The following is a 20287-nucleotide window of genomic DNA, read 5'->3' on the forward strand; positions in this document are numbered from 1 at the left end:
TTGACCATAAATTTTACCCTGATTGGACGAAGTCTGACGTCTGCAAAGCTTGTAAACTAATTGTAAGTTGACTTTGAGTTTACGACTTTTTAATATTTAAGTCTATTTTGATAAAATAATTTGCTTATATCAAGGTTCTTTGTGGCAGGCTGCCCACATCAGTGACTATAGGGATTCTAGAGGTGTTGCTCGAGGAATTGATATTGCTAATTTTGAATACCGCCAGATCAAATTTGCTTGGCAGGAGAAGCCGATAAACACGACTGAGTCCGGGATATTCGCAATGACGTATATGCTAATGTATGAGGGTGAGACTTTTGATCATGCTGACCTTGAGAAGAAAATCAACCGTCGCTACTTGGTAATCCAGTTCGCTGCATCCCTCATACTAGCGGATATCAACGACCTCAGAGAGGGAATCATTACGAAGGTGAATGCTTTTATTAGAGACAAGGAAGATATATGGAATGATTTGCACCTCTCCCGTCGTATTCAGAAGTGTTTGACCAGGAAATAGAACTACCTGAATATGGGGTTATTGTGAATAACTGAATAAATCAAGCTTTGATGAGGTTCAAGAATATTTAGCCTGTGTTTGTATTTTGTTCATTTTGTGTGACTTTGATTCACAGGCTGTGTAACTTTTTGTCAGGAAGTTTTAGTGAACAATTATGTAACTTCAACTCTTAACCTCTGTAACTCCAAGCTGATCCAGTGTAACTCCCAACTGAAGTTGTAGTTTGAACCTTCAAAAGTTTTAACTGAAATACGTTTATCTTTACTTTGTGTTTTTTTGGTATAACTTCAAGTATAAAATGGCTTACTTTGGTCTGTAACTTGTAACAAAATTTTGAATCAAAACCTCGTCATATGTGACCTAAAAATTACTAACTTTCATTCGGGGCTTTTGGTGTAACTTTACCTCACAAATGTATAACTTTTGTCGCATTTTATGTAACTTCACCTCACAGTTTGTATAAAATTAGTGAAATATGGTAGTCCAGTGTACATGATAAAATAGTACAAAAATCAAGCGTGTCAAATATAACACCAACACGTTCAATGTAACTCCAACTAATTGTTTTAGCATTTAGCCACTGAATGTTGATTAAAGTTCAATACTGCTATAGCTGGATTACAAACAAAATGTCTTTCCCCATTGTTCATTCTCCTTCCGTCTCACCATATTGTTTACCTTTTATCAAAATACTCCTCAACAATAAGGCTAAAAAGTGCAAAAAATTTGTTGAGACGGAGGTATTACTTCATTCACTACACTACGGACTGCCCATCTTCTTCTTCTTCCTCTTCTTCTTCTTCTTCTTCTTCTTCTTCTTCTTCTTCTTCTTCTTCTTCTTCTTCTTCTTCTTCTTCTTCTTCTTCTTCTTCTTCATTAGATGTATCCTCAGATGGTGATGATGGGGGATGCTCTGCGAACGGGTTTGGGCAGTTTCTTTTGTCGTGGTGAGCCATTAACTTGCAGTTATTACACATTCGTTTCGGCTTACTTGCTTTTGCAATTGCTTTCGTCTTACTTGACAACATCCTTCTGCCGCTCCCCTTGTTTTTGGATTTTTTAGGTGGAAATATTGTTATCTCGTCACTGGCCGGACAACCAAGTAATTTTACCATTTCCTGTTGCTTATTCAATGTCTCCTTGCATGGTAATAACTTCTCCCTAAATTCCCGAATTAAGCTGCACATACTCTCAACTTCAGCTTTGCCCAGCCCACGAAGTAATCCAACTGTGTCGTGTATTTCTGACCACAACTTCGTCATCTCAATCTGCTTTGCATCAATGATATCAATATCATCGTTGAGTTTACCACCATAGTCTAACATGTTGAAGCGAAGTGCATCACTCGTCCATCTTCGAGCAACATAATCCTGTGGTATTGTTTGCAACCCGTTGGACGAATAAATCCATATTATATGTCGACATAATATTCCTTTTCTTTCAAAGTTTCTGCAGGTGCAGCATGCTACGAAATTTTCTGTCGAGTTCAAACAATTGTCACATAAATATTAATATGTGTAACTTCTAAGGCAATATGTGTAATTTCATAGTCTATAGTGTGTAACTTCATTACTGAAGATCCTCTGAAACTTATCTTTTCTATTAAACGATTACTGCAACTATATTAATACCTGGGTTGTACTGAACCTGATAGCTCCTTCTCTTGCACGCATCTTTAACGATGGTCACCTCTAGCCCATCCTTCTCGGTGTAACCCCCGGTCTTACATGTGTCGATAGAGTACTTCACCTCTTCTTGAAATTCTTTGAAAGTCGCATGTGTGTACACTTCTGCCCCGTGACGCTCTAAAGGCACATGGGTAGCAATTTTTGGAGACGAGTGTCGGTTATCATTGTCAAGTTTCTTTTGTGTATGTCGTTGTTGGTCCATAGCGCTCTCAAAACGCATCCAGAACTCAACGATCGTGCTGACTGACTCAAACCTCTTAAAATAACTATTTGTGCTCTCTGATCGTTGTGTCGTTCTCATGACAGCCCCCATGTTCAAGTCCCTGCAATGCGCCATTACCCACTGGCTCCTTTTACTAAACGTTTCCGTAAACCAATCATCGTTGACAAGCCCATGTGTTTCCATTAATGCTGACCAACCAATGTCAAACTCTGTGGCTTCTAAATCGTCGTCCCATATGATGTCATTCAATTTCTTTAGAAAATCCTTATAATCTTCCCTGGTTACCCCGAACTTTGACGGCACCTTGTTCATGATATGCCACATACAAAACCGATGGCGCGCTCTCTTGAAAACAATGGGGACAGCCTTAATAATGCCCGCATCTTGATCGGTTATAATGTACTCGGGTTCCTTCCCTGCCATAGCAACTAGGAAACGCTTGAAAACCCACTCAAATGATTCATGGTCTTCATGCGCAATAAGCGCCCCACAAAATGTGACCGACCGTTTATGGTGATCTACACCCGTGAAAGGTGTGAAAATCATATCATACTTGTTCGTGGAGTAAGTGGGGTCGTACGATACTGCATCACCAAACATGGCATAGTTCCTTCTAGCTTCTCCGTCAGCCCAAATAACTCTGCTAAGGCTACCATCAACATCAAGATCATAATCAAAGTAGAAACCCGCCCTAGTTTCTGCCATCTCTTTGAATCGGTCTATGAACAATTGTCCGTCCCTTTCATGTATGAAGCATTTAATATCTCGGTGAAAGTTCTTGAAATCAGTTAGAGTTGCACCAATATTCTCGAAACCATTTAAGTGTTCCTTACACATATTGTACGTCCTAGTTGCTCCCAGCTTCAACTGTAAAAAAACAATACTATTACTTAATATTGTAATCAGTCGCATATCTGTCGGTTAAGCTATCTCCATATATGTAAACTATGCACAAAAAATTGAGTACTAACCCTTGAGTTATATAGGATCAGGTGCTTGTGGTAATCTGATATGTTTCGCGACAACTTCTGAAACTCTCTATCATTAACCGAGATTAGCTCGTGATTGTGCCCCTCGTGAAATCGGTCTATTAATAATATACCATTCTTCATAAATAGTCTAATTCGCGCCTTGCACCCGACCCTCCTAATTTTGTTATTCCTGTTTGTTGTAACCGTAACACACTCGCTGCTTTTCCCCTTCCTATGTTTCTCAGTACACTCCTTCAGTCCATGTGTGAATCCCTCTCGGTTACAAACTACTAGCTTAGACTTTATTGCACCATCGCGCCACCTCTTTGTTGTGTACCTCCTCACATCAAACCCACAAGCAAGTGCGTATATTTTATAAAAGGTCACGGCCTCCTCGATCTCAATAAACTCTTGACCGACGTATGGTGTGAATTTGTTTTCCACTTGCCTACAGAATTCATTCTCCTTGTCATATTGTGTTCTTTCACCAGTAGAGGAATCTGTGAAAAAACAAGAATAAGCTAAAAGTTGTACAATAATGTCAGCTAAAAGTTGTACAATAATGTAAGGTGAACATTAATGTAACTTCTGTTTACAGAGTCTGTAACTTCATTTACTGTACATTCAGTTCTACGACATTTTCTGAAACTCTGATTTGACGTACTTATAATTTCTATAAAGTTACAGTAACTGTGAATCGAAGTTACAGTTAAATTTCTTTATTTGTGTAACTTCAATTACAGAGGTCTGTAACTCTAACACTATATTCACCAAATTCAGTGAAATCTTGCCTGGTGTTGCACTAAGTTATGCGAAACCTGTTACTGCAACTATGTTTTTCAATGCCTATCACAGACTTTTAATAAAACTGTGTAACTTCATTACACTTTCTGGGTAACTTCAATTATCTTATGTGTAACTTCAACCATGACAATGTACATCATTAGATTAGCACAACATTCATCTAATAATAACGCCTACCTTTATTCAAAAACCACAAACATAACTCAATTTTAAGCAACGTCGTCTTCAAATCCATAGTCAAAACTCAATATCAAAATAAATAAAAATATTGATTAATTTGCAAAACAACTCAATAAATACAAAAAATAACATGTTGATGAAACAAATAATCTGATTTTATTAAACACAATTCAGTTACATAAAAAACCTACGAAAAACATACCATTGACGACTTCAACTATCTGCATATCCGTCATTCTTTTCGACTTGAGGAAATTAAAGATTAAATTGGGTCGTCATGTGTAATGAAATACGACTTCTCTGATTTTTAAGAAGTTTTCTTGGTTTTTCATGATGAATTTGATGTGATTTTCTAATGCTTTGAAATGAGAGAGAATGAGGGAGCCATGCAGAAGAAAAGAAAGTTTGGAATGAACACAAAAGCCAGTACAACACCGTTGTCTAACAAAAAATAATACCCTGGACATTTCTTTTATCCATCGACAATAGAACGTAGGTGTACCAGGTTTTCTATTTGGGGAAGAGTAATATACAAGTTGCTTGCTTCTCTCCTACAATCACACTTTTCCTTTTTTTTTTCCAATAAAACTCCACTTTTTCCCCTTCATCTCAACCATTGATTCTCCTAATCCAATGGCATATAGAAGGACTTAGGGCCTCAATATATATGAGGGACTCATTTGAACCTTGCTCTATATATATATATATATATATATATATATATATATATATATATATATATATAGGATCTTGCGAGTTTGATTTCTTACGGTGAGTTGTGAGTTTGTGCTTTGAAATCTCAACCACTAGATTATATTAGAGATGAATGGTCAAGATCTAATCTTACATGTCATATAAAACCACTGTCATTTACTTATTTTCTCTTTTTTCTAATGTTACTTTTTTTTTACTTTAATTTTTTTTATCTCTTTTTTTTTTATCTCGTGTTATTATGTTTTTTTTACAACTTTAATTTTTTTTTCTCTTATGTTTTTCTCTAATTTTCTCATTATGTTACTTTTTTTTTTCTTTTTGTACCAATTTTTTTTACTTGAATTATTTTTTGCTCTTATTTTTTTTACCCCGTGTTATTGTGCTTTTTTTACTTTGATTTTTTTTACGACTTTGATTTTTTTACTCTTTTTTTTTTACGACATGTTATTGTTATTCCGCTGTTAATGTGATGTTATTCTGCTGTTACTTTGATTTTTTTTTTTACGACTTTGATTTTTGTTTCTTTTTTTTTTTACAACCTGTTATTGTGCTGTTATTCTACTGTTATTCTGCTGTTATTGTGATGTTATTCCGGTGTCACTTTGATTTTTTACTACTTTGATTTTTTTTCGACTTTGATTTTTTTACTCTTTTTTTTACCGCATGTTATTGTGCTGTTATTCTGGTGTTATTCCGGTGCCACTTTGATTTTTTTACGACTTTGATTTTTTTTACCCCGTGTTATTGTGCTATTATTGTGATGTTATTCCGGTGTCACTTTGATTTTTTCTACTACTTTGATTTTTTTACTTGTTTTTTACCACGTGTTATTGTGCTGTTATTCTGGTGGTATTGTTATTCTGGTGTTATTGTGATGTTATTCCGGTGTCAGTTTGATTTTTTTTACTACTTTTTTTTTATCACTTGTTATTTCATTGTTATTCTGTTGCTATTGTGTTATTACTTTGCACAAATTCTTGTTTCAGACCGACACTTTTGGTCTTATTTGTCAGACGGTTAAAATGTTGCCATTTTTTAAGAAAATGTAACCAATTAATTCACAAAATGTTATGACAAGAGGTGTCATTTTTACCATGAAAATGATGTGAACAATAATGGTAACATGTTATCAAAAAATAACAACATTTTATTGTAAAATGATGACATGTTACCCGTCTTATTTCAGACCAAAAGCAATAGTCTTAAGAAAAACAGACTGATTACTTTGGTGTTATTCTGATCCACTGTAAAGTAAACGTAATTTACTGACTAAGACGGGGGAGTATTATGTTAGTGATCAGCCATCATGCGGCTGAGCTTAAGTATCCTAATGAAGCGTGAGTTTTGTCGGATTAAATGTACCCAACAGAAGCGGCAACAAAACATTCAAGTGCATTCATGTGGTTTTAAACAATTTTAAAGTCACAGCCGTTTGAATATAAAAAATTAAAACATTTTAAATAACTTTGGTCCACCAAGCATTGTTGAATGTTGATGTGTCATGCTAAAGAGAGTAGTCAAGATACAAGACTAGGAATAGGACAAAGTCATTAACTTCAACTACTCCTCCCTCATTTAGTTTCATGTAAAGGATATAGCTGAGTGGTTGACTTAACATGGCCACAATGGCATTAACACTATCGGCTATCCCTCCATATGCAATTTTCAACGTAAATTATGACCTGCTTTTTCCAACCTGGCTCACTTATCAACCTGAACCCAATTCGAGTCTCCATTATTTGATTGCGGCACCGAAACCTGATATCAATGGTCACCAAAATCACCATATCAGGCCACCAATCTACACAACCGCATCAACAATTTCAGACCCACAATCGAGCTCGGCACTATTGAAATCAGCCGTCCAGTGCATCAGGAGCAGGCACGATGTAAATGGACTTCAACCGGTGGAAATGCTCTACGCCTCTGTTGAATTCAATTAAGTAATTAGTTTGAGAAATTAAGAAAATAAATGAGAATTGTAAAAACAAATTGTGGATTTGAGGGGTGAAATTTGGGGGAATTTGAGAGATAAAGAAAAGTAGCCAGTGGAAACTCTTGCTTTAGTATGTTTGGAAAACAGATGGCTGATTTCGCACTCGGTTTCGATTCCGAGTTAAGTGCTGATGCAGGGCCACGGTGTTTTGAGTGAAGTGGGGTCGACGGTGATTGAACGGCGATGGTGGCTGCTCGTGAAGGATGTAGATTGAAGAGATCGAGGAGCGGCTGCTGCTAGTGTGTCGATTGAGATGCAGGGAATGAATTATGGTGGCGTGGGAGTATGGAGCACGGAGGTCTCGAATTGGCAGGGGAATTATTAGATTTTAATCTGTTTTCCTTTCATCCAAGGCTGAGATTTGTGAGCATACAAACTCACAACTCACCATAAGAACCAAACTCACGAGATCCCGCCTCTCTCTCCCTATCTCTGTATATATATATTGAGAGAGAGAGAATTAAGATCACATGAGTCCACCCTATCTTTTTGAGTCCGTGAGTCCATGATACAATATCACACGTTATATTAAACAATATCACAACTTACAATACAAAAAAAAAAAAAAAAATTCATGATATTGTTTTGTAATACAATATCACTCGTTATGTTAAACAATATCACGGCTTACAATATCACACATTATACTAAACAATATCACAACTTACACTAAAAAAAATTCCAAAAAAAAAAAATTTGTGATACTGTTTTGTAATACAATATTTTTTTTTTTGCAAGAAATTTATAGCCCTCTTATTCATCCATGACGGGAAAAGAAAGGCCGACTCTTACAAAATGGAATCTAAAAACATCCAAAATCCCTAAGTCATCCCATAAAGAACATGGTGATCTTTATGCAACAAGTTCATACTAACAGGCCATTTAATTCTATTTGCTACATTACAAGCCGCACTAACAACATCTCGAAAAATTCTATGATTTCTCTCTTCCCATATATGATAAATACTAGCATTCAAGCTACTAATGAACCACTGGGCTTTCCAGTGTCTTCGGGAGGCTTTCCTCGAGATCCAAGCAATCTCTTGCCAAAGTTTCATGGATCGTCCTGTAACCATTAGCCAGATTTTGTAATACAATATCACACGTTATGCTAAACAATATCACACGTTATACTAAACAATATCACAGCTTACACTAAAAAAAAAAAAAAAAAACTTTTCGAAAAAAAATTTCAAAAAAAAAATCGTGATATTGTTTTGTAATACAATATCAGACGTTATGCTAAACAATATCACACGTTATACTAAACAATATCACAGCTTACACGAAAAAAAATAATATTTCAAAAATTTTTTTTTGGAAAAATAAAAAGTTGAAAAACAAATTTCCGAAAAAAAAAAATCGTGATATTATTTTGTATAGTGCATGATATTGTTTTATGGACTCATGGACTCAAATATTTAGGTGGACTCACCAGATCCCACTCTCTCTCTCTCTCTCTCTCTCTCTCTCTCTCTCTATATATATATATATATATATATATATATATATATATATATATATATATATATATATATATATATATAATATAATATAAATAATGCTATAACATTCATTAAGATTAAGAATTCAAGAGTAAGATGAAAAGTTGAAATTAGGTTACGAACTTGTTATGAATGGGAGAAGAGGAAAAATAAAAGTGGAGTAAATGCATAATAAAACATCTTGAATGTGTTATTATTATTATTATTATTATTATTATTATTATTATTATTATTATTATTATTATTATTATTATTATTATTAGAACTTAATTAGACATGAAATATTATAGCATATTAGGAGGTTTTTTGAGAGTTGTCACATGGCAATTAAATACTACTCAAGTTAGTCTTTTAATGGTATTTTATAGATGATTTAGCTAGTCATTTAACTATATTGTATAGATAGAAATATATTTCAACGCGAACATCGGCAATCCAAAGGCATTTTGGCAAAAAAAAAATGGGGAAGATGATATTTTGAAAATTGTATATGTAGTTGATTCATATGTGGGTGGAGTAAAAGAACAGGGATTACTAATCCGATTTTGGTTTTTTTTAAAGAAGAAAAAAAAAGTGGATTAAAAAAAAATTTATTGCTAGGTGGCTTTTAGTCGATGTCTACGTGACATTTATAATCCTAAGTGGCTTTTAGTCGATGTTTACATGACATTTAATAGGTGTTTCAAGTAGACTTTTAATAAAATTTTATAGATTGGAGTAACACGCGGATTAAGATGTGGCATTGCAAATGCATACGTGGCTTTTCCTTATCCTACGTGACATTGTCTGCGTGGCCTTTTGAGGCTAGCCTTTTAATAAGATTTTATAGAAGTTGAAACCATCCGTATAAAATAAATTCCGTATGGAAAAATTTTCAATGACGCCTTATAAGGTTGTAAACTCAATATCTCAGTATAGTCATCTCCAAATTATTTACAGACCTCTCCATCAACCCTCCCATAGAAATATATTTGAAGTGTTATCACCACGTGCATGCTTCAAATATTATTTACATCCGAAAAATATTTATTATATCGATAGAAAAATATTAGATACGATTCAACGGTATGGTCGGTATCTACTCCATGTATTACGAATTAAATTTTCATTTCAATAGCTCAATAATCTAAAAAACTATATACCCTAGATCCGAATTCCAAAAGATTCATAAAATTTTTTAAGTTCCTTATTACTATTTTAAGAAGATCATCCATCTCTTGTTATACTTATGTCCACGATCCTATATAAAAATAAAAATAGTATTAAAGACTATAAAATAATCTATTCCGATTTTGAAAAAAAAACACATAAACTTAAAAATATACAGAGTAGAATTTAGAAACCATACTATTTAATATTTATCTAAAGGTTCACTTTCGCTTCCTTTTAGTACATGCCTTGATAATTGTTCATATGAAATGAAAAAGAAAAAAATATGTTAGAGATGATTATACTCATGAATACAAAAATACAAATTCAATTAGGTTGATCGGGAAAGCATAATAGTAAAATTACACAACAATATACGCTTAATAACAAATTTAAAGAAATATTATAAGATCTCCATTTTGAGATCAACGATCATCTTATAATGGTTAAAAAAGCATAAACCACTTAAAAAAGTAAAGTAAAGTTTATAGAAAAACAATCAAAAGGCGTTGGAGAAAACTTAATTTGGAAGACGTGGTCGGACCTACTAAAATCTTTTCGGTAACTTGTCGCTAGGAGCACCTAGACCAAAACACAATTTATAGCTTCACAAACAACTCTACAATTAGTAAATAGGCAAGTAAAGGTCGGATCCCAAGGGACGGGAATTGAAATGAGATTTCTATTGAGACTAGTGGTGTCTTAGGGGTGTCACAATTTGGGTTGATGTAGAAGGTCACTAAACTAAATAGCAATGAAAGTAAATAAGCAAGATGAATTGAAAGAGTTGTAAACAATTAATAAAAAGCACTAGGGTGTCATGGGGTCATAGGGGATTCATGGGAATTGATCATACAAACATGTTCTCAAATTATAAGCAAGCAATTATTGTTGTGATGGATTGAGTAGGGTTATATCTTACAATCCTAGGAAAGTTTGGGTCCCGGAACCGAATCGATTAGATTGTACAACACCTACAAGTCGACTTAGTCTTCCTTACTCAACAACATGCATGGTCTAATGAGACTCGAGTTGGTTTATGTCTTTACAAGTCTCATTGAAAAGGTAGGTGATGGGTAAAAAGTGCAAGGATTCATAGGCTCGCATTTCATCAAACATAACATGTGCATGAGTTGAGATCAAAACAAGCAAGCAAATAAACCATGAAAGCATATTAATTTAAGCATGAATCATTCCCCATGTTGGTTTCCCCTAATTACCCATTAACCCTAGCTATGGAACTACTCACTCATTATCATGTTGAACATGCTAGCAAGGTTGTCAATCATACCAACAAAGTGAAACATGATGAATAAATGAAAGTAATTAGCAATAATTAAAGAGGGATTAAGAGAATTATACCTACTAATGATTCCAATAATAAAACAAAGAATAATAGAAGTACTTGATGCTTGATTGAGAGGTTGTCAATCTCCCAATAATAACCCAAATAATCTTCAATTACCCAAAATAAAGGATGAACAAAACAGAGATTAAGGAAATAGAACTAGTATCTAAGGAGATATTTGATTGATATTAACTGCTCTAAGAATTGATAAGAAGAACATGCTCTTCTAATTAGACTAATGAGGTATTTATAGTGGAAAATTAGGTGGATGCATTAGGGTTAACTAAGGGCTTAAATGACGATTAAGTCCCTACTTAGGGAAACGCCGGTATTTTCTGAAAGAAGGGCATCTTTCTTGAAGCTTGAAGAAACGAATTTGCACTGTCTTGGAATCCGTGCGTCTTAGGCTCGGGACGGCCGGATTCCTGTGTCTCTGCCCGGGCGTCTTTGGGAGAAGACGGGCGTCTTCTGGATGCTGCTGCCCGGGCGTCTTTGATGGAAGACGCACGGATTGTGGTCCTGGGGAGGGGCGTCTTTAGGGGAAGACGGGCGGATTGTCATACAGCGTACTTTCTTCTTCTTTTCTTCCCTTTTCTTCATAAAATCCTTGGGGATTTCCTTGGGGATGCAAGGATCTTTCCTCATCATTGCCCAACTACTATAATATGTACAAAGGTCTTCTAATCTTGTCTCTCCTTGATGCTTGGTCATTGGATTCAATCAATTTAGTCTCATTTTGCCATGAAAATGCAAGGTTTGCACTCCTTTCTTACCAAGGACACAAAACCTCAAAGAATATGCAAAACAAAGAACTAAAGACAATAAATGACCCAAATATGCACTAAAAGCATGGGAACAAGGCTAATTCGGGGACTAAATATGCGCTAATTATGGTCACATCAAATATCCCCAAACCGAACCTTTGCTCTTCCCGAGTAAAGAGGTGACAAAGACTGGGACCATTATTTAAACTAACTTAATAACATAGCCGATATGAGACAATTAGCGGGTCTCACTCCCCCCCTTCAACTCACAACAAGACAAACATGAGGTAGGATGCCTTCTTGCAAGGCAAGGTGGGTCTTGCCAAAATGGCGACACATCCAAACATTAAGCACACAAAATCAAATAATGGATGCATCTACAAAAGGAATAGCCACTTCCTCATCAAGTGGCGGAGGCAACTAAAAGAGAACAAATTTAAGAGCATATATTCCGTCACAAATACTAGTTCAACAAATTACTAAGGCTAAGAGGATGGCACTAAATCACCTCCAAATGGTGTTAAACTAGACTACTTTCGTCCTCAATTTCCAAATACTTTCGTCAAGAGCGATCAGATGGTATGGAATGATGATCCCCATGATGCTAGTAGCATATGACATGACAAGTCTCGAGTTCTCTACAAAAGTAAAGGTCATGGATCGTCCCAAGCTCGACAAAGTGGCTTGACAAAAAGGCTTTTTGGGAATGAAATGCTCAAATCGTTATAAACAAGGGTGGATATGACTAGCATTCAAAATTTGACCTCATTCAACTTTCACATTTCAAAAATTAGAGATGGGGTTTGTCCCTTCCGTGCTAATGTCCTTTGCTTTCGCCAATCGCTTATTAGGCAACCGGTTAACCTCTAGACAATAGCTTTTCGGGGTGATAGTCACTCTGTCTCTGGGCGGTTGAATTCACAACCGTGTGGGGGCCCAATTCAATGGATCCCTCTCCAAAGCACATCGAAGTGGTACGCCTCCATCAAAGCAACTAAAATTCTCAATATTTCAACATTTCATAACATTTGAGGTTTCCTTGGCAATAAAACGTTTCCACATACAATATCTTTGAAATGAGCACTTCAAACTTATTGATAGAAAGTTTTTTTGGGTTGCCGTACCACAAGGTCAATCAAGGTCACCTATACAAGTTAACCAAGTCCACATCGCATCACGGGGTTGGATAAGTGACTCACATGCAAACCCTTGACTAGGCTTTGGGTCATGGGTCGAAAGATACTAGTATGACACAATCTAGGGTATTTTACAACCATTCTAGTAGGCGGAGTCTTAAGTTGAAAAAGTATTTGTAATGGCTTAGTTGCTCTTGTCAAAGTTCTCAATTAGGCACTTTTCAAAATATTTCATCTAAATGCAACTAAATGCCATGATGCAACTATTATATATCCTAATGCAAGTGATTCAACCAACTAATATGGCATATAAACTAAATGCAAGTCCTAAGTTCACATTGTTATACCGCATCAATCAAAATAAAGCCACATAGTCATTAACATAAAGAGGATAAAGGAGATTGGAAAGATCATACCATGCGGTCTTCAATATCCTCATGTCTCGGATGTGGCGTAGTCGATCAATGTGAACAAGGATAGAACAAACACAACATATACAATAATATATACTTGACTACACTATAAAGGAAAAAAAAACTTGTTTTTGGTTTTTCAATTTTCAAATTTTTATGGTTTTTCGAAATTTTTGGATTTTTGAATAAAAGTTAGGTTAGAATTCCCCATCCCCACACTAATATGGGCATTGTCCTCAATGGCCAAAATGATGGGAAATTATGCAAACATGATGCATGATTTCTACACTAAATGCAAGCTACACTAATCTACACTACATGATGCATGGTTTTTGTTTATGACGGAGAGGATAATTTAGATTACCTTCCGTTGTGTATGTATGTACTTCCCCAAACCGAGTTAGACATTATTGCTAATGTCCTAAGGTTGGGTGTAGTTCATGCACACACTATGCAATGCATGAAACTAAATTTGTCATTTTGGATTTTTAAAAGGTGGGAGCAATAAAATGAGAACACCTCAATGGGGCCGAGGTGTTAGTCCTTTATGGTGCTAGGACTACTCCAACAATGATCAAGATTAATAAAATACAACAAAGAGAGAAGTAGACAAACCTCAAGAGGGTAGGAGCCTCCAAAGCTTGCTAATCTTCCATCATATCATCACTATCATCATCTTCCTCACTAGAAGTGGACTTATCACCACTTCCCTCTTCACTTTGTTGTTCACCTTACTCATCATCCTCTTCTCCTTCTTCACTAGATTCTTCATCAATGTTATTATCAACCTCTTCATCACCGACAACCTCATTATCACCCGGAAACTCACCCCTAGATGCACTCGGAAAGAAGACTTCCCTATCCGCCCAACTAGGCAAAGGACATGAAGGGTCAAGTAGTCCTTGCCTAGCTAAGTGAAGGAGGGGTGGATATTGGGCTAAGTAAGCATCTTCCCGGTCCTTGAAGGGTTGCTTGTGCATCTCTTGCATAAGAAGAGTCATATAATCTTTGCTTGCTTCAAGACCTTCGGGCTTGAACTCTTGGTACTTGAAAAGATAGGGTGGTGTGACAATGGAAGAGGAGGGCATTACAATTTCACCCTTTTGTTGTCGGATAATGTATTCGGCCTCTTTTGAAAGGGGAAGGAGATAGTTGGTCCGGTGGACACTTAAACGACAAATCTTCGAAGGCAAAGTAAAAGATCTAGCCTCACTAGTGAGCCACCCATACTTGGTGTCAAGAGGGTTATGAGAGACCCACTTGTACTTGTTTATCATAGTATCAATATCAATGAGATGACCACCCTTCTTTGCCTCATACTTGCTATCCTTGTTGAAGTTAGGATCAAAGTATTTAGCCAAAAGAGTGACTAGACCTCCATTCACAATGACGGTAGTACCTTGTTTCATACAATCAACGTTTAGCCATCTATCCATCAAAAGCCTTAGAGAGTTGAAAGGCTTGGTGAATTCCCTTCCAATGTTCAAGGCCGACTCAATAAGAACAAAATCGAGTTTGGTGAAATGGTTGGTGTCTTTTCTTGCAATGATGGTGTTCCCTACAACCTTGTGCCACACTCTAATGCCCGGATGGTGGACTAATAGAGTGCGACTAGCATGGAAGTTCTCAAATTTCCTTCCGGAAATCGCCTCCCAAAGAGGGCCGGGGTCATATTTGCCAACATTCTTGAAATAACTCGGTGAATCACTAAAACCCAAAGCTTTACCCATTTCCTCAAAGGAGATGCGCCTACTAACATTAGCTAGGCGAAACTCGATGGTTTTCATAGTCTCAACCTTGTTAACTTTCAAAGAACTCAAAAATTCTAAGGTAAGTGAGGGGTATGTCAATTCTTTTGTTGTAAACAATTTCTCCAACCCCATGGCTTTAAAGAAGGCTCTAGTTTGCTCAAGGACACCCAAATTATCTAAGGCATCTTCACAAATAAACTTGGTGGATAGAAATGATTTACTAGCAAACTTGGCAAAAGTGTCCCTATGGGATTTGGAAATGAAAATTACCTCCGGATAATTCAAAAGTTGAGCAATTTACGGAGTGGTAGATGTTGTTGCTTACATGGGAGGTTGTTGTTGTTGCACCTCCAAGTTTGGGCTAGCTACCACCATAGCCAATGCTTTCTTTGCTTGAAGACTCTTTTGTCTTGATGAGAGTGCCTTTGCCTTTGGTGCCTTTGCCTTTGTTGCTTTTGTTGCTCCCTTTGTCTTTGCCATTGATGAATAAACCAAGAAAAGAGTGAAAAATCTTCAATTTCTAGTGCACCCAAATTGATTTAAAGATGAAAGGCTTTGACTTTATGAATTCAAAAATCGACTCAAAGGTTGAAGATTTTGTGCTTGGTTTTGATTGTTGTTGAAAGAGGAGTAATTAATTTGTTGTTAAAAGGATGTTTTGATTTGATTTTGGTGAATGTTGTTGAGGAATCTTGTTTTTGTAATGGAGAGGATGAGGGTTTTGGAGTTATGGGGTTTATGGGTAGTGTTTTGAATGAAGGAATGAGGAAATGAATGTGGGATGGGATTTATAATAAACCTGAAAAATTTGAAATGCAGGGGGAAGACGGGCGGCTTTCCTTCGGGACGCCCGGATTCTGCCTGTTCTGGGTTGGGAAATTCTCGCCTAAAGACGGGCGGATTCTAGCAAAGACGGGCGGATATGAAAATGCGGGACGGGCGTCTTTGAGAGAAGACGGACGGATTCCTTTCCAAGGATTTTTCTTGTTTTTTCTCAGCCAAAAGACGGGCGTCTTCTCTTTCAGGACGGGCGTCTTTATGAAGACGGGCGGATTCTACTGCAGGACGCCCGGATTCGTTAACAGTAAAAAAATTTCAAAAATTCAGCTCAGAAGGACGGGCGTCTTCTGCCCAATATGCCCGGATTGTCTGAAGACGGGCGGATTCTCTTGAAACCGCTCGGGTTCTACCCCTTTTACCCGGATTCAGTTCCATCCGTGTACCTTGCATATCCCTTGTCATTTTTCATTCTTCAAAATCTCGTGTTCTTCATTGTGGGGGCACTACTAAGGCATGAATAGCCTAGGCAATTGCTATCCCCACACTAAGCTAAAGCACTACACATCAATTGAAATTATTAGTCCCTCCCTCACTTCTCTCAAACATGATAATTATCTTGATCAAAGTATAAAAAAAAAATCCAAAAATGACAAAAATGCAAATTAAGAATTAAAATGCGAGTTAGGGAGTTAGAAATATTTACAAATGGTGGTTTAGGGAGGACTCCACCAAACTCTCATTCTTGATGAGATGTCAAGGGGGCATGTCCAATGTGTTGTTGATGTTGCTCAACACCTTGAAAAAGTAATCAAAAGCTTGTTCATTATCGTGATAGAGTTCTTCAATAGATCTTTGCCCTTGTTGTCGGTCTTGATCGATAACATTATCAATGTAGGGATTGAAAATCCCTTCAAACTCATCGTCCCAAAGACCACAAACTTCATCTACTTGATCACTAAAGATCTCTTGAGTTGATAGAGATAACTCTCCCATTATCTTGTTTTGGCCAATGAGGCCATCTTCTTCATTGCTTGACTTTGGTGAGCTTTGCAAGCTCTCTTTGTTACAATTCACTTGCTCTTTGAATGGAGCATCTTCAATTTTCTTCTTCCATTGGAGTTCCGACTTCTTCCTATCATCCTTCCGGCTATAATGATCGATCATAAAACATGGTTCATGTAAACGGGGAGCTCTCATAGTCTTGTCAAGATTGAAAGTTATACTCTCATCTCCCACTTCTAGAGTGAGCCCTCCATGTTTCACATCAATCACCGCACCCGCGGTGTGTACGAAAGGTCTTCCTAGAATGATTGGAATGTTGTAATCTTCTTCCATATCAACAATGACAAAGTCCACCGGGATGAAAAATTTCCCAATTCGTACGGGAACATCTTCCCATATCCCTAATGGTGTTTTCGTCGATCTATCGGCCATTTGGAGTGTGATATTGGTGCATTTAAGCTCTCCCATCCCCAACCTTTTACTCACCGAGTACGGCATAACACTCACACTAGTCCCTAGATCACATAAGGCTTTGTTGATCGTGGTGTCGCCAATGGTACACGGTATTGAGAAGCTTCCCGGATCCTTGAGTTTTGGAGGTGAACTCCCTTGAAGTATTGCACTACTCACCTTAGTGAAGGCGATAGTCTCAAGCTTCCGGATCGATTTCTTCTTTGTGAGGATGTCTTTCATGTATTTCGCATAGGCCGGCACATGATTGATTAATTCCGTGAAAGGAATTGAGACTTCTAAATTCTTCACAATTTCCATAAACTTTCCAAGTTGGTCATCAAATTTGGGCTTGGCTTGACGACTTGGAAAAGGAAGTCTAATCACAATGGGCTCCTTCTCCTTGACCTTGTCTTCATTTTTCTTTGAAATTTCTTCTTTTGATGATTCTCCATCTTTGGAGTTTTGCACAATTTCTTCCTTATCACTAGCTTCCACAACTTCATCCACAACTTGCTTCTTCGGTGCTTCATACCTTGTACCACTTCTCAAGTGAATGGCACTAACCGTTTCATGTCTTGGGGGATTACTTTGAGGTGGTAATTGCCCCTTTTGTCTTTGTGAGCTTGAAAATGCTAGTTGAGTTAATTGGGTTTCCAACATTTTGGTGTGAGCTAGGATGTTGTTGATGGTGGTTTCCTTTGCTTGACTATCTTTTTGCATTTGAGTGAAAAATTCTTGTTGATTCTTTTGCATTTGAAGGACCGCTTTTTGAACATCAAAACCTTGGCCATTTTGTTGATTGTATGGATTTTGATTTTGGTAACCTTGGTTTTGGTTGTAAAAGGGTCTTTGATTTTGGTTTCTCATGGGAGGTGGGGTGTATGTTGTTTGAGGGTTTTGAACATTTTGGCTTTTGTATGAGAGATTTGGATGGAATTTGGTGTTTTCATTGTAATAGTTAGAATAAGGGGTACCACTCTTGTATGCTTGGAAAGCATTCACTTGTTCATTTGTTCCCCTACATTCACTTGAGTCATGTCCCAAAGTTCCACAATTCTCACAATCCCACTTGGGATTGATGAGAATGCCGTCATGGCATTAACCTGATGCTTTGGTGATTTCGAGGCTTCTTCAAGTCTAGCCATAACTTTTTCAAACTTCAAGTTGATTGTATCAATGTGAGCACTAAGTTGAGCACCCAATTGAGTAACGGAGTCCACTTCATGCTTTCCTCCTCTAGTAGCCTTGCGAGGTCTACTATATTGTGAGTTATGGATCGCCATTTCCTCAATTTTATTCCAAGTTTGATTGTCATCAACTTCGGTGAACATTCCATTTGATCCCATGTTGAGAATGTTCCTTGAATCTTCATATAGACCGTTCCAAAATTGTTGTACCAAGAACCACTCGCTAAGTCCATGGTGAGGACATGAGCGACAAATTCCTTTGAACCGATCCCAAGCTTCATACAATGATTCTTCATCCCTTTGCTTAAAACCCGTAATTTGAGCTCTTAGCATGTTAGTCTTTTCCGGTGGGTAGAATTTTTTGTAGAAAGCTAGAGCCAACTTTTTCCAAGAATCAATTCCGAGAGTGGCCTTATTAAGGCCCTTCAACCATTGTTTCGCGGTGCCAATTAGAGAAAAAGGAAATAAGACCCATCAAATTTGGTCTTGAGTTACACCGGTTTGAGAAATTGCATCACAATAGTCACAAAAGGTCTCCATATGAGAGTGAGGGTCTTCACTAGGCATCCCCCCAAATTGGCTCCTTTCGACTAATTGGATAAATGCGGATTTAGCAATGAAATTTCCGGTCAAATGTTGTGGTGTGGGAGTACCATTGGGTAGGTTCTCCTCGGTGGGTACGGAATGTGATGAAAACTTAGGCATTGTGGGTTGATTTTGTGTTGTATTTTGTGTTGGGTTCTCCTCACCTTCTCTTGCAAAAGGGTTGATGAACTCAATAGTTGGTTGAATATCTACAACCTCACTAATACCTCTCAAATTTCTCCTAGCAAGTCTTCTATTGGTTGTCAAAGTTCTTTCAATTTCACGATCAAAAGGTAACAAATTACCTTGTGACCTTCTAGACATGCAAAATATCAAACAACTCGAAAATAGTTAGAACAAACCTTGAGGAGTTTTATTTCCTCAAGGCAAAGAAAGACACAACTAATAACAATATAAGAAAATCTAAATCAAGATAACACCGTCCCCGGCAACGGATCTTTCCTCATCAATCATTGCCGGATTCCTGTGTCTCTGCCCGGGCGTCTTTGGGAGAAGACGGGCGTCTTCTGGATGCTGCTGCCCGGGCGTCTTTGATGGAAGACGCACGGATTGTGGTCCTGGGGAGGGGCGTCTTTAGGGGAAGACGGGCGGATTGTCATACAGCGTACTTTCTTCTTCTTTTCTTCCCTTTTCTTCATAAAATCCTTGGGGATTTCCTTGGGGATGCAAGGATCTTTCCTCATCATTGCCCAACTACTATAATATGTACAAAGGTCTTCTAATCTTGTCTCTCCTTGATGCTTGGTCATTGGATTCAATCAATTTAGTCTCATTTTGCCATGAAAATGCAAGGTTTGCACTCCTTTCCTACCAAGGACACAAAACCTCAAAGAATATGCAAAACAAAGAACTAAAGACAATAAATGACCCAAATATGCACTAAAAGCATGGGAACAAGGCTAATTCGGGGACTAAATATGCGCTAATTATGGTCACATCAAGAGGAAATGACATAAGTAAAATGAATAATTATTGTCATGATGGTTCAAAAAGTAAATTGTGAAATTTTAAAGATTCTTCATTCAACTGTTTTTACTTATTTATTTACCATTAATTATGAGAGTAGATTTTTTTTTTTTAGGAAATTATGAGAGTAAGTT

General features: G+C 37.0%; 1 protein-coding gene, 1 long non-coding RNA gene and 1 other non-coding gene across 3 annotated transcripts; 1 reads left to right on the plus strand and 2 right to left on the minus strand.

Moving 5' to 3' along the window:
- Nucleotides 1-669: 669 nt before the first annotated feature.
- On the minus strand, nucleotides 670-4619 carry LOC141641170 (protein FAR1-RELATED SEQUENCE 5-like). The gene is made up of 6 exons (XM_074449843.1): nucleotides 4586-4619; nucleotides 3986-4072; nucleotides 3604-3899; nucleotides 2149-3295; nucleotides 1509-1994; nucleotides 670-746 (listed from the first exon to the last, which is right to left on the minus strand). The coding sequence occupies exons 1-6, from the start codon at nucleotides 4617-4619 to the stop codon at nucleotides 670-672; spliced, it is 2127 nt and encodes a 708-aa protein (XP_074305944.1).
- Nucleotides 4620-6528: 1909 nt separating this feature from the next.
- On the minus strand, nucleotides 6529-7743 carry LOC141630045 (uncharacterized). The gene is made up of 2 exons (XR_012537415.1): nucleotides 7160-7743; nucleotides 6529-7023 (listed from the first exon to the last, which is right to left on the minus strand). It is a non-coding gene; the product is annotated as an uncharacterized LOC141630045 (long non-coding RNA).
- An 11064-nt stretch (nucleotides 7744-18807) lies between these two features.
- Nucleotides 18808-18914, plus strand: LOC141644710 (small nucleolar RNA R71). The gene has a single exon (XR_012544320.1). It is a non-coding gene; the product is annotated as a small nucleolar RNA R71 (small nucleolar RNA).
- The last annotated feature ends 1373 nt before the right edge of the window (nucleotides 18915-20287 follow it).

Source organism: Silene latifolia, chromosome 2, assembly GCF_048544455.1.
Source record: "Silene latifolia isolate original U9 population chromosome 2, ASM4854445v1, whole genome shotgun sequence".
Taxonomy (NCBI): Eukaryota; Viridiplantae; Streptophyta; class Magnoliopsida; order Caryophyllales; family Caryophyllaceae; genus Silene; species Silene latifolia.